We start from the raw sequence: 15,332 nt of genomic DNA on the forward strand, positions 1-15,332 counted from the left end.
CTAAATAATTCTAATATAAGTAGTGAGCAATCTTCTGCATTGTAGACAGGGATCCAGTCTTTCAGATTTTAAAGATTTTCTAGAAGAATTGGTCAACTCTAACTTTGCTTAGTATCTATGACATTATTCTAAAAATGGTCTAGTTTGTTTACTATCTGGGACTATTTAGCTTATCCTGTAGTCATAGAAATCTATTTACAGAGCTTTTTCCTGGGCAAGGTCAGTCTTGGAAAGACAACATGGAAAGAGAAGGTAATCAAGTAGACAGACCTTGAGGAAAAAACTGAAGAAAACCTTTTCCCTCTGCAAATTCTGCCGTTTCTTAGTGTACAGACTCAGACACCACTTGCCTTTTTTTGCTCAAGGATATTTCTTGGGGATCAGTGAGGTAACATGTCCTCTGTCTCAAGTGTGAGAGATGGAAAGAGGAAGCATCTTAGCTTCCACAGGATGTCCCTGCTCAATATCTTGGGCAGTATGTTGATAAGGAGATCTGGATTTATAAAACTTATATGGAAAAACAAGTAGCCCAGCAGTCTGATGAAAAATAGGGTGGTGAAAAAGACATATTGAAAAATCCTGAAAAGAAAAGGTCAAGAAACTGTTAACCAGAGGTTAGAAAACCAGGAACAAAATAAAACTCATACCTAAATGCATGTCTTGCTCCTTCTTGATATTTAAATGTCTCCCACTAATTGTTGTCTCTATTACCGACAATGCCTTGTAAAGGCAGCTCCTTCCCATATGCTGGCTTGCCTGTTACTCTCTCTTTCATTACCATGTTTTATTTTCTTTTTGCATTTATCACTATCTGAAATTATCTTGTTCTTTTATCTTTTGTTTTATTTTTGTTTCCAACTTGTTTTCCGAAGCATTTACAACAATTTCTAACCATCAGCAGGGTATGTGTTTCTGTGAGTCCATATTTTTTCCAACACTTGATAGCATCAGATTTTAAAAATTTTGCCAAATGGGTGTAAAGTAATGGTCTTAATTTGCATTTCCCTGGTGAACAATGATGCTGAACATCTGTTCTGTTCACAGATCTTATGTGTTTCCTCTTGCCCATTTATCTATTAGGTTGTTTAGGGTAGTCTTATTGATTTGTAGAAGTTCTTTATATGTTCTTGATATCAATCCTTTTCCAGTGTGTGTACTATGAATATCTTCTCTCTATAATTTTCACTCACTCTAAGGTGTTAAAAAACAAAAGTTATTAATTTTAATAGTCTAGTTTATCAATCTTTAATTAGAATCAATGCTTCTTGTGTCTTATTTAAAGAACTGTTCCCTACACCAAGGCCTAAAAGTTGCTCCTGTTTTCTACTAACAGTTTATGGTAGTTTAAAATATGTCCACACATTCTTTGGTATCACGCACTTCAAGAGTCTCTTCTCCCTTAGAATGTGGCCAGGACTTAATGACTTGGTTCTAAAGAATAGAGAATCATGGAAGTGACAGTGTGTGGCTTCCTGGATTACATACTAAAGGCATTGCTGTTTGCTCCCTACTCTCAGGAGGAAGCCAGCTGTCATGCTGTGAGGATACACAAGCAGCCCTGTGGCGAGCTCCATGTGAGGAGGAGCTGAAACCTCCTGCCAACAAACTGCAAAATTTGCCAGATGTACGAGTAAGCTACCGTGGAAATAGATCCTCCAGCCCAGCCAAGCCTTCCACTGACTCTAACTTTGGCCAACATCTTAATTGCAACCTGATAACAGACCATGAACTAGAACTACCCAGCTGAGTGGCTCACAGATTCCTAATCCACAGAAACTGTGAGATGAATGTTTGTTGCTTGAAGCCACTAAGTTTTGGGACCATTTTTTATTTGGCAGTAGATAACTGATGCCAAATTTTCAAGATTTTTTTTTTTTTTTGGACATTTAGTCCTTAACACATCTGGCCTCGCTTTTTAAATATGCTGTATAGTAGTGATCTAATCTCATTTTTTTTTCTCACCTGGATAACTGTTTTTTTACCCCCTACCATTTTTATTGAACAGTTTTTCCTCTTCTCTCTGATATACAATCACTGTCACATGTCACATATCGAAGTTCTATATATGCACTGTTTCTAATTCATTGGTTGATTTTCTTGTTCCTGTGACAGTATCACACTATTGTAATTACTGCAACTTCATAGAAAGTCCTGATATCTGGAAGGGCATATTCCCCACTCCTTGCTCTTCTTTAAAATTGTCCAGGTTATTTTTGACTCTATTCTTCTATATATAGTATATTTTAGAATAATTGTATTGAATGTAATGAAAACCTTTTGGGCAGTTTGGTTGGAACTGAAGTGAATCATTTGAAGAGAATTGATATATTTATGATATTATGGCTTTCTATCCATGATCATGGTATTTCTCTTCTTTAATTCTTATTATTTTTAATGTTTCCTAATTTCTATAAATTCCCCTATGGTGGTCCTGATTTCTTTTTTAACTGATAAATTATTTTGGCCTTGTGGTTTTACTGTGATTTGCACAAGCAAATCTCCACTTTTTCCTTTCCTGTATTACCCTTATCCAGCTGTGCTAGGCTGCCGTCTGCTGTAGAACAAATTCACTACCTACCTCCACCTACCAGTGAAAAACAGCCCCTTCCCCACCAGTTCCCGTAAGTTTTTCTCTAGAATTGATCTTGGTGACAGGAGGCAGGGTCCGTTATAGTACAGCATCTTGGTCAGAATTAGAATCAGAAACCCTTTACAGACCTCTTCCTAGTATTCTCCTTAAAGCTAAATACAATATTCATGAGAAAGTTCTGGGATGACATTTCTGGGATGACATTCCCAGAGAAAATCTTAGGAATAATCCAGCTTTCTTATCTCTTGAGTCAGTGCCCAATATACCAGTGCCCCATAGGATATTGGAGCAGAGCAAGAGGAGAGGTCTTTGTAGTTTGATATGATGAGCTAGACTTTTAGGATGCTGTCAGGTTCTCTTCAGGATACTAACTCTCTTTCAAGGCAGACAGTTCTTATCCTGGGAACCCACATGGGCAGTTCCATGTGAGGCACTGGTGTCAAATTATATGCTAAAGCAGCCTGGGAATTCTAGGGAAATTCTGCTAGCTGTTCTGGGAACATTGTATTTTGGGATATCCAAATATGTAACACTTCACTTATCTGGTATGAAGGGGTATCCCCCATAAGCAAGTTTTCCAGACAATTGGAGGTGACATTTAAGCACCAATAATTTTATGTTAACCATTTTGATGGAACTCTTTCTAAATCATATTTCATACCACTTTGAATATATGTTTCTCTATGCTTTCTTAAACAAATTATATTGAACATAATCTGACCTTTTCTTGGAAATGCAGGGACTTCATTGAATCCCAATTTTATTTTGCTATCACAGCGATTCCCTCAGGACTAATATCCACTTGGTTGTTTGAATCTTGAGCTCTTATTCAGTTTAACAAGTATTTTTGAGCAATTATTTTGGGCTGGGTACTGTTGGGTACGATCTCTCTTTCACAATCATTTTCTGTCTTATTTGCTATTAGGCAGGGGAATATGTGCATTTACAAGTTCTGTACTATTTCTAATGTAACATGTTGACATCGTAACAGTATTTGAGGGAGGCACATCTGACACAATAGTGTGAAAACCCTATTCATCATCTTACGAACCACAAAAGGATCCTCCCATTCATAATCTACTGATGTTATTGGAGAACAAGAACCCATCAAGCTAATTCAAATTATTAAAGGGAAGCAGGAGTAAGTATCAGTTTGCCACATTTCTCTTAGGTCATAAAATTCCTATTTCTGATTACTATTAGGCTATTCACTTCTAAGATTGGAAAGTTGAGATTAGGAATTGCCTTTGGGGGCACCTGGGTGGCTCAGTCGTTGCGCGTCTGCCTTTGGCTTGGGTCGTGATCCCGGGGTCCTGGGATCGAGCCCCACATTGGGCTCCCTGCTCTGCCTGACGCCTGCTTCTTCCTCTCCCACTCCCCCTGCTTGTGTTCCTTCTCTCGCTGTGTCTCTCTGTCAAATAAATAAATAAAAATCTTAAAAAAAAGGAATTGCCTTTGGACAAGGAAGTCATACATTAGAACTGAGAAACATAGTCATCGATGACACTAGTTTTTTGACTTCACTCTGGGTGTGTGTATGTATACAAGGGTCTCCTTGTCCAGACTTTGTTATCTGCCAGGATGGCTAAGTGGAACTCCCAGTTTTCCAGGAAGTTTACTCAAAGATGTCTACTTACCTTTTGCAGAACCATGTTCCCTTCTTTTGGAGAGAATGATCCTGGGAGAAGAAAGGACATGGATAAATAAGCAATTTTTGGAAGCTATCATCACTGTCAAATAATATTCAGTGAGCCATTAATGTTATATTTAGATAATATCTTACAATTTTTTATATGCATAAACAGATGGAATTTTTAGACAACCATATATATACACGCATGTGTGTGTATGTGTGTGTGTAATTTTGTATCACTTTTTTATATGTTGATAGGAATAATTGAAGCCATAAAATGGTAAGGTATGTCATACAGCTAATAAGTGGCAGGGTTGGAACCTGGGCCCTTCAAATATGCATTCAGGGCTCTTTCAACTATGCTCTTACCTCCTACTTAACCAGTAACCCTTAAAGAAGTTTATAGGTTATGAAAATCACACAAATATATTCTAAGAAAAGTTTTAAGAACTATAAAAAATGTAAAGATGAGGATATATCCTGGATGTCTGTGGCATCTCTTCCAAAATATTTTCTCAGTTATTTCATTTTCCTTTTAGCTTCCTTGTGAGATAAAAAATGAAGAGGAATTACAGTCACATTTTAAAATTGTGAAAATGACACTCACAGAATTAGAATTAGAAAAATACTTTCTGGGTTACAAATTTGGTTCTATAACTTGAGTGAGTTTAAGCAGCATGTCAACTGGTCAGTTGCTCAGGCAGACTCTGTAAAGATAGTTCAAACATCATAGGTCATCGAACCATTATGGGACTTTGGTAATCTTGATGAAGACAAGTCTGCTAGAAGGAATACTTTGATGAGTCATTGGGGGATAGATGGTGGGATATATCAGGGAGCATGCCAAGCTTGGTTCTAGAGAGGTGGGGTCCAATTAATTTCAAGAGTTTTGTTGTTGTTGTTTTTGTTTGTTGTATAATATGCAAGGTTGGGACCAGAATGACTTGTATAATATGCAAGGTTGGGACCAGAGTGACCCATGACTTCCCAATGGGAACCATGGTCACTGTGAACGTGGCCTAATATATATCCAAACATCTGGATGACCCCAAGGACAATGGTTGATTGTTGATATTTGCTTTTTAGGGAGAGATGACTTATTTTTTTCTGACATTATGAAGACCATGTATCTCAATGATAAAATTTCTGGTGAATGTCAATTTTGGCTCTAAAGCCAATAAAAATTACAAAATTAAAGTCTGACAAAAGTTTATCTTTTTGCCCTATGTACTTGCTGCCACAAGACGCCAAGCAGGCCAAGAGGCCTGGTGCTCTACATCCAATTCTGTGTCCTTTAGACTTCTACATATATACTAATGACATCATGGTGTTAAATATGAACAGACACTGAAGCTGTATCATAAAGAAGTAATGACTTCTCATGTTTTAACTCATGGGCCAACCTGATTAGATGGTGTTAGATGCCCTGGTGCTCTGTGTAGTGAGAGATTTGGGACCATGTTGGGATCACCAGGAAAGAATATTGTGATTCTGGGAGATGGGAGGAGTGGTATATGTGTCCTATATTGGCCTTCTCTCCATATAGCGTACCCTCAGTTAATGTTCCTTCTTGCTTCCATCCTGAACTCTGTGAGGTCTTAAGCTAGTTCCTTTGAGAACACATCATTTGCATGGCGCCGAGAGAGGAAAAACCATTGTTCCATAGCATATTCTTTGTTTATGTGTTTAGGGTTGGAATGCTTTAGAATTATGTCTGGTACTATTCTTGGAAAATGCACATGGAAAGATTGGTATGTGTTTGGTGGCTGATAGTGTTTTGGAAACTCCCTTGAAGGCAATGACACCGAGAGAAGCTGAAGGTGGAGTGAAATGCTTACCTTGTTATTTTGGCTGTTAGACTCTTTTCTTACAGAATTCATGCTCAAGACTTTTGATCTAGGGGAAAAAGAACCAAGATAGGGACTGAATAAAGTACATACAAATATTTATACTACATCACAGTTATTTAAAAACAGTTTTATATTCTAAAGCTATATTGTCCACTATTATAGCCAGTGACTATATGTAACTGTTTACATTTAGTGACAATAAAAAAATCAGTTCCTCAGTCACAATAGTCATCTTTTAAGGACTCAATAGGTGGCTAGTGGCTACATATTGGATAGCACAGAAAGTTCCATTGGGCAGCCCCATTCTAAAATCTTGGCTTAGCAATGAAGCCATACTTAATGTTCAGGTTGGATCTCAGGAGACTTGAAGGTGTCCTTTAATGGGGCAAGGACCTCCAAGTCCTGGTATCCTGGCCTCCAGGCCAGAGTGTGGACTGAGTCTACTTAGAGGCTATGTGCAGTTTAGGTCTTTTTTTCTTGATCCTAAGATTCTAAAATATTTAATAAATGGAAATACTTCCCAACTGATTTAAGATTTAACTTCTAAAGAGGGTCAGGAAATGAAAGTGAGGTTTTTTGGCTTTAGTTTCTCACTATTTAGACTCTTTTGATAAATTCAAGGATTAATTTTTTGGAGGTGGGCTTTTCTCTATTATTTCTAATTTTTAATGTTCATAGTTTCATATAGTATGGTTTGGTTTCATAATATGATAGCCCTAGTTTGTATCTAGAGATTAGTTTCATGTCTATTCCATATGGTTGAGTTTCTATATATTTTGGGGAAGTGAGGATGATATTAATTTTAGTTCTTTTTTGTAAAATTTAAATGGAATGCCCTTTTTATCAAGGTGCCAGACCACTAAAGCACATGTTCCTTCCCTTAATATAAACCCAAATAACTGGTAATGTGAAAAATTATGAAGGAAGGTGTATGTCTGCAGTCTTTTAAGAAAGATTGGAGGACTTGCATTTTAAAATGGGTGTGGCTTAGTAGGGATCTAATAGCTCGCTAAAAGAGGGGAAGTTTATATGGTGTTGGGGCTCACTCAATTCCAAATAGGAATTGGTCAGAGAAAAGTTTGCTCTGACCCAGGCTGAGATGGAGTTACCACTAAAACCAGGATGTTCCTTTGTTTGCCAAAGCTCACACTTCTCTCTCAAGGAACCGAGTCTCTAGTTCTTCTTCTATTTTCCTCAAAGTTTCCTGGTACTTCTTCATAGAGAAATAAAAGAAACCACAGTTACTAGCCAGAAGCTTTATGCTCTTGCTAATCATAATAAGCATGTATTACACTACATTGCCATGTGAATGGTTGGTATTCCCACTGCCATTTGTCTCCTTTCCCAGTCCCCCAGCCTTCCACTACTCCAGATCTCTCACTGCACGTCACCACTGGGCAGGTGCCTGCAGTTATTGGGATTATAAATAGGAAAAAGTGCTCATTATTAATTTAAGAGCACAGAGCTTGGGAGACTAGGGCACTAATAGAATGATTCTGGTGGTAGAGTGTCGTCCTCCCTAAAGGCCTTTGTAATGCCACCTTGAAGAATTAAAATTGTTGTTCTTTGAAAAGCCTGGTTTCATTTCATCGTGTACCTTAACAAACCCATTGCTATCCCTTTACTGAGAAACTGTACCTTTATACAGAGGGCCTGATCTTCACAGAGCTGGGCCACAAATGCATAATCTTCCATTACCTGGGAAGCGAAAATTCAGTCTTAAATTTTGCTCAGTAAATTGCTATAAGAACAGCAGTGTACTTGCTTCCTTTTAGGACCCAGGCCCTAAATGTGCTTTTCTAATTGTTCTAAATATGTATTTGCTGTACATATAAACTCATATCTTTTTTTAAGGATAAAAAAGCTGTATTTTATAGTCCCAATGAGAATTATTTGGGGACAGTTGGGAGAAAAATAGATACTAATTTATTGAAGATATAGATGGAAGGTATCCTATAAAAAATGTTAAAGAGAAGGTGATCTGGGGGGCTGTATTCACACAATCTAATACATTCCTTCAATTTGTGTGACCAAGGATCAAGATTTCCTTCCTTTGGGAGAAGTAATATTGAAGTTATTGTCATTACCTTGGCTAGCTCTTTCTCTTGGTCTGCACAGGAAGCTTCCAGCTGTTGTAACTTGGCCTACAGAAAGGGAAGGAGACTGGTAACTCAGCCAGGCAAAAGCAGGATTCCATTCTGAAATGGGATCTTAAAGGTTATCTTACAGGTGGTTCAAGTACCTCAGGACCAATTTCAGATGTCTTTTTAATGGAGGGGAGTCAAACTTGAGGTGAGATGACTCTTGAGTTGAATTTAAATATAAATATTAGCCAAATGGAGATCTGGAAGAAATATTTCCCATGCAGAGTTTCCAGCAAGGACCAAGACTGTGAAATAGCACAAATTGGTGTGTATGAAGAAGTTATGTGGCAGAAGCATAGGGGAGATTGGTAAGAATGAGATGGGGTGGGGAAAGGTAGCCACGTATGAGATTATGTAGGGCCTTATAGCTTCTGGAGAGTTTAATTCTTTATTCTTTTTTTTATTTTAAGATTTTATTTATTTATTTGACAGAGAGAGAGAGAGAGAGAGAACAAGCAGGGGGAGCGGCAGGCAGAGGGAGAGGGAGAAGCAGCTCCCCGAGGAGCAAGGAGCCCGATGCAGGGCTTGATCCCAGGACCCCGGGATCACGACCTGAGCCGAAGGCAGTCGCTTAACCAACTGAGGCACCCAGGTGCCTCTTGATTCTTTATTCTAATTGCAGTGAGAAGCCAGGTGAGAGCTTGAAGTTGTAAAGACACAATCTGGTTTGTGTTCTTTCTAAAGAAGAGTTTTTTTCTATGTGTGGAAGGTATATTGTTTAGGGGTAAGTGTAAAAGCAAGAGGACTAGTTAGGAGTCTACTTTAGGCTCCAGGTGAGGGTTTAGGGTGGCTTGCAAAAGGGTGGTAGTTATAGTACTAGTAGATAGAGAGGAGTAGATGCATTTAGGATATATCCTATAGGCAGAGGGGACATATTGCAGTCTTTCCTCCCTTCCCTTTTCAGTTCTATTATTCCCACTCTCATCTAGCTACCATTATTTCGCGTTTGGACTCTTCTAACAGTTCCTTTCCCCTCCAGGGGATTACATCTAGGGCCAAAGAGCCGAATGTCCTAAGGGCTGTATTTTATTTATTTTAAACGGAAAATTTTTATTTTTTCAAATTTTTATTTAAATTCTGGTTAGTTAACATATAGTGCAATATTGGTTTCAGGAGTAGAATTTAGTGATTCATCACTTACATACAACATCCAGTGCCCATCATAACAAGTGTCTTCCTTAATGCCCATCCCCCATCTAGCCCATTCCCCACCTACTTCCCTTCATCAGCCCTCAATTTGTTCTGTTTTTTTTTTTTTTTTAAGATTTTATTTATTTAGTTAATTGACAGAGGGAGAGAGACAGTGAGAGAGGGAACACAAGCAGGGGGGAGTGGGAGAGGGAGAAGCAGGCTTCCCACTGAGCAGGGAGCTGGATGCGGGGCTCGATCCCAGGACCCTGGAATCATGACCTGAGCCAAAGGCAGTCGCTTAACCAACTGAGCCACCCAGGTGCCCCTTGTTCTCTATTGTTAAGAGTCTCTTATGGTTTGTTTCTCTCTCTCTTTTTTCCCCCCTCCCATATGTTCCTCTGTTTTGTTTCTTAAATTCCACATATGAGTGAAATCATATGGTATTTATTTTTCTCTGACTTATTTCACTTGCTAAGGGCTGTATTTTAAAGATTTATTTATTTTAGAGAGAGAGAGAGAGAGAGAGAGAGAATCCTCAAGCAGATTACACGCTCAGCCTGGTGTCTGACATGGGGCTTGATCCTAGGACCCTGAGATCATGACCTGAGCTGAAACCAAGGGTCAGATGCTTACCTGACTGAACCACCAGGCACCCCTAAGGACTGTATTTTAAAGACAGTGGTCTGAGTCACAAGGAGTTGAGGCAGGCATCCTATTAAACTACTGAACTGATCACCAGCATGCAAGAGGAACAGAAGCAACAGAGATGATGTGTATTTCATAGAATTAGAGATACCACCTGAGAATTCTACAAAATACGTGGGCAGAAGGGAGTAATTCAAAGGGTTGATAATACTCTGGAACTCTTTAGGGCTGGGCTGAGTGCTGCCAGGAAAATAAAGGCCAATGTTATACTGGGAACTCTCTATCTAGAGTCTATCGGAATCAGCTCACCTGACGTGGCCAGCATAGCCAGACTTAAAGTGTCACCACTAGTTTCTGGCAGGCTTTCTGTTAGCGAAACTTGTTTTGGGCAGAGGAAGGAAGAAAATCAATCTCCTGATTGCTGCAGTTTTATGGCAAGGATAGTCAAGGAGCTTCACATTCCTTTCTAGTCTAGTTCGAATTTATTCCTGAGATACAAACAGGCTTCCAGATTTCTTTCTTTCCGAATAAGTTTCCTGGATGGGCATGCAAGCAAGCTTACTTGATGGCTTTGGACTTCCTCTTTTTTTATGACTATCAACACTAATTTGGCCAACAGAACATAGGGCAGTAATGCTCTCTTCTTTCATTTTCTATTTTTAGTGTGTCCATATCTTCAGAGGCTTCATGCACACAGTGTGGGCTTAAGTATTGGCTTAACTGTGGGTTTAAGAAGCAAGAGAGATTGAGAAATAGGGACAATCTGTTTAAAAGCCCATTATATATTATACTGTTAAGTAGTGAAACATAATTTTTATCTTTATAGAGACTGAAAAAGTCTCTCTTTATTTGTTCTTATATGAAATATATAAAAATAACTATCAATTTAAGAAAAAAGAAGCAAAGGGGCACCTGGCTGACTCAGTCAAAAGAGCATGCAACTCTTGATCTCAGGGTCATGAGTTTGAATCCCACGTTGGATATAGAGATTACTAAATCATCATCATCATCATCATCATCATCATCATTTTTAAAAAAAGAAGCAAAAGAGAAATTAGGTAAGGCAAGGACAAAGAGATAATCCAACAGAAATGATCAAGTAAGAACTTTATCTGCTCTCTGAATAAAAAAGTCTAAATCTTATATCTTTGATCAGATGGGTTGTGGTTGTGCTCAGGTTCTTAGCTCTGGAACACAATTAGGGAAATGCTAAGCACTATACGATGCACTTAGGAGAGGTCACTATATACTTGAAGGACCAATTGAATGAATCCTTTTCTGGATTGGAGTCAATGACAGGGTGTGTAAATTACCTAGCACACAGTAGATTTACAAATCTAAACTCTGCCTCTGTGAATTCATACATGTGCTTCAGCCAGACTTTTAAATAATCACCTTAAAATGGTTTTAGAACTCCCCCAAAATAGTATTTTATATACACAATTTCATTCAATTTTCAAACCGAGGCTGGGAGGGACTGATTAAATTGCCCACCTTCATATATCATTCTAAGTACCTCTGGGGCCAGGATTTAAATGAGGGACTTCAACTGCCTCTAATGTTAATATGCATTTGTGCATTTGTGTTCTGCTCTTTTTGATGGAGAGAGAACAAAATATATGGCTTCAGAGTGAAATTCCTTACTAGGGGCAGAGGAGAATTAAGCACTTAGCAGCTGAGGCTTAAGCCTGGCATGGCTGAAACTACAAAGAATTTGTCCCAACTTTGACAGTGTTTCCACTTGAAGGCTTGTTTCCTGGTCATGCAGCCCAAACCCATTCGAGATTGCTTTTTTGTTTACCTTTGACTCTTCTGGGGATCCCTTTGTATTGTCTTGTTCACACTTGGTTGCCTTATGTGATTTTCTTGTAAGCTATGGGTTCAAATAGAAAAAATACATTTCAAATAAAAAAAAATCAAATTAAAAAATATGGAAGACAAAGACATTCTCTGGTGTGTGGAGCCAGGAACTTGGCCTTGATTAAAGCTGACAGGAGATGGTCCCTTAGTGGATACTTAGTGTCTTTGGGAACATCTTTATTCTACCCCCATCTTCTCGTTAGTTTTGACCACCAAAACTAGAGTTTGCTCAAAGCAGGAGTACTTCCCTGAACCCCCTAATCCATGCTGGATTACTCAGGGCTGCAGGCATGGGTAAGAAAGTAGAGTAATCATAAAGAAGTCCACTGTGTTTTGACCAGGAGTTGAGGTAGAGGGAATACCTGGACAAAGAAGAGGGAGCTTTTTGGCATTAAGTATTTTTAAAAGTCTCTAGTGCAAGTAAAATTAACCTCTTACCACAAGGGTCCCAGTCAATTCCTTCAACAGAGTGTCTGTTGGAATCCATTTCTTTGTGATAGAATGAAGAACCCATGGGATCACTGAATACCTGGAATACCCTATGCACTCTTTTCACCTGACACTTGCAGGCAAAATCCATGGCACTTAGGTCATGAGGTTCAGCCTCAGGAGAGTGGAGCAGGAGTAGTACCCATCCCCAGCACAGGCCTCATTTTCCGTCCCTTGCCTCTTTGATGACTGGGGCTGCTTGGGGACACCCAGGAGCACAAGAGCCCCATCCCACCTTTCTTTGAAGTTCTGCTATACTGTGGACCAGAGTTTCATTCTTCCTATCCTGTTGAGAGAAAGAAGCAGAGTGTAAGTGTGCATCTGCACACCATCATCTGCTTTTATTCAATTGATTGTTCTCCATTTCACCCCAGCGATATTTTCCTGCAGTAACTGTACCTTCCTGCATATTGTCAGGTACAGGACCTGTGGTTTGTTCTCAGTATGGACACACCATCTTACCAGGGATCACCACATGCAGGGCTTCCTGGTAATATTAAATATTACCAGAGAAACCCTACCCTCCACACATCCCCTTCCCATGCAAGAACACATTCTGCCATGACTTTGGAGTTGGTATTCTTTGTATGTAAAAAGGAGACACTATTTTATCTGACAGTGCTGAGGAATAAAACCTATCAAATGACTCTTCCCTGCTTTTTGCTTACGAGTCTAGCTGTTTCTTCTTCCAGCTCCTGCAAGGCTTTTTCCCTCTCCACTGCGGTGCAATTCTCCTTCTCCCACTCCTCATCTTCAGCCAAGTCTCTGGTCTGAGTGATCTCATTTTCCAGCCTGGATAACATAAGCACACACTATGAGGAATGACAGCCTTCAAACTGATAAAACACATGTCAGTTTTAAGGATATTTTGATGTAAATACAAATCTCAAGTCGGAAATCCTTTCTTTCCTGGATCCTTAGGATAAGAATCACTTTAAAGATAAGACAAGCAAGATTCACATGATTCCCATGTCAGACACCCCAGTGTTCTTTCAGCTCAGGTAAGTATCACTCATTCTCTTAGGATTCTTTTTGAAACTTGCTATATTTCAGGGTTTGAGCCACAGACAAACGCCAAAGAATGAAGAAGATTTTTTTTGTTATATAAGATACAGGTCGCCAGAGTAAGCTGGAAAATTCAGTTTTGTTTCTTTTCCTCCACCCGGTTCTTTGGATTATGAACATCCCTCATGAAGCCCCAACACTCACCTCTGAATCTCGTTTTCTTTCTTGTGGATTTTGAGAAGAAGTTCCTGATTTGCTTCATCTATTCTCTGCATATCCCTTTCAAGGTCCATGTTCAAACTGTTAATGTTCCTCTTTGACTGGACCAATCTTAAGATTTCCACTTTCTCTGACCTATAAACTCAGCCCCCAAAATGAACAAGGGCCAGTTACCTTAAGATCAATAACCTTTGTACCAAAGAGGATACCTAGAAGACATGTAACTCATTAGCCTGGCTATTTCTGGGAGTGTACTTTTCCTTTTTCATTTTTATGAAATTGCATTTCTTAATTATGTTCTACAATTTGTAATTTTAAAGATTTTATTTATTCATGAGAGAGAGGGAGAGGGAGAGGGAGAAGCAGGCTCCCCGCTGCTCCCCGCTGAGCAGGGAGCCTGATGCAGGACTCGATCCCAGGACCCCAGGATCATGACCTGAGCTGAAAGCAGATGCTTAACCATCTGAGCCACCCAGGGACCCTGTTTCAGTAATTCTTAACTCATTCAGCAAGGGAGGTTTTACCCAGCCTTTCTCGTCCAAAGTGCTCAGCATAATAGTGCACCTCCACTTTGGTTCCAGGAGAAGTTTTGCTTCCTTAAATAGCCTTTTGCATTGGAGAGAATGGTTTCTCAAATTGTTCACAAAACCTGCTCATGCGATACACTTTTATCATGTACTTTTATTCAGGTAGCTGGTACATGATTTATGGTTGGACCCTGCTTTATGCAGAGCCACAAGAAGTTTCCACCACTAGTTAGGGCTTCAGTCTTTTCCCACCTCCCACATCTGAAAACTTCTCCACTGCCTGCTAGAAAGCTTGAGAATCTACTATGGGAGTCACTCCATTGAGCACACACAGAAGTAATCCAGGCATTCACTTTCAAGAGTGCAGACATTTTTTTGAAGTAAATTTGAATGAAATAATGGTAACTTAATGCTAGTGTAGTCTAGAAAGTTATCTGGCATACGAGAACCTCTCAATAAATTTTTCATTTTCTTGTGTTTCTTAATTAATTGGTTTCTCTCTAAAATGATTAACTGGAAATAAGATAGTGAGGCAGAGGGACTTTTGAGTAGGCATGAGGGATGATTTTGAAAAAGAAAAGTCCTACCTTGGAAGGGCTGGCTTGGATGGGGGATTTGCAATGGCTATCACTTCAGGAGGGCATGGGGCCCTTGGGGCGGAGTGCAGTGAAGGATGGATGGATAGGAGCTGAAGGAAAGAGGGAGACTAGAAGATGAAGAAAGGAATCAACAGCAGACATGCTTCATACCTTGGTCCTTGGATGTGGCTTTGCATAATCATGACTACTTACTCATAATCTAGCTGATTGTTCTTGTGTTCTTCCATTGTAGATTCCCTAAAATACCAGCAGAGATGTATCTAATGAATTGGGGAAATAGGTCCATTTATAAAACACAGTAACTACCTGAGAGTCCCAGAAGATAGGAATAAAGTTAAGTTAACTGGTTTCCTTCCTCCCACTTCTACATTTTGGACATAACAAAACTTAGCCTTCTGATTCTTTTGCCCATGATAGGATTATGCCTCAGTAAGGATACAGTGAAGATAGAGGGTTAGTGCTGGAAAATTCAATATATATCCAGCTAGCCATATACTGAGATGATTCACCAACACAAAATCCTTTGAAAATGTTTACATGGCAATAGGAATCAACAGAGGTTATCAATTGTTCTTAAATCTCTTTTTTTTCCCTCTGTGCCCAGCTGCTTCTCTTAAGACCCCATGGGCATGGATACATG

At 39.3% G+C, this 15,332-nt stretch overlaps 1 protein-coding gene and 1 non-coding gene across 2 annotated transcripts; both read right to left on the minus strand.

Annotated features, from left to right (window-relative positions):
- Positions 1-380: 380 nt before the first annotated feature.
- Positions 381-14,919, minus strand: TMCO5A (transmembrane and coiled-coil domains 5A). Its single transcript, XM_036092967.1, has 11 exons — positions 14,885-14,919; positions 13,552-13,701; positions 13,011-13,134; positions 12,578-12,628; positions 11,795-11,866; positions 8,161-8,217; positions 7,712-7,771; positions 7,222-7,286; positions 6,062-6,119; positions 4,228-4,268; positions 381-579 (listed from the first exon to the last, which is right to left on the minus strand). Exons 1-11 carry the CDS (start codon positions 14,917-14,919, stop codon positions 381-383), a joined length of 912 nt encoding a protein of 303 aa, XP_035948860.1.
- LOC118536272 (small nucleolar RNA U13) lies at positions 3,551-3,652 on the minus strand. Its single transcript, XR_004917595.1, has one exon. It is a non-coding gene; the product is annotated as a small nucleolar RNA U13 (small nucleolar RNA).
- Positions 14,920-15,332: the final 413 nt, after the last annotated feature.

The sequence above is a fragment of the Halichoerus grypus genome, chromosome 8 (assembly GCF_964656455.1).
Source record: "Halichoerus grypus chromosome 8, mHalGry1.hap1.1, whole genome shotgun sequence".
Lineage (NCBI taxonomy): Eukaryota > Metazoa > Chordata > Mammalia > Carnivora > Phocidae > Halichoerus > Halichoerus grypus.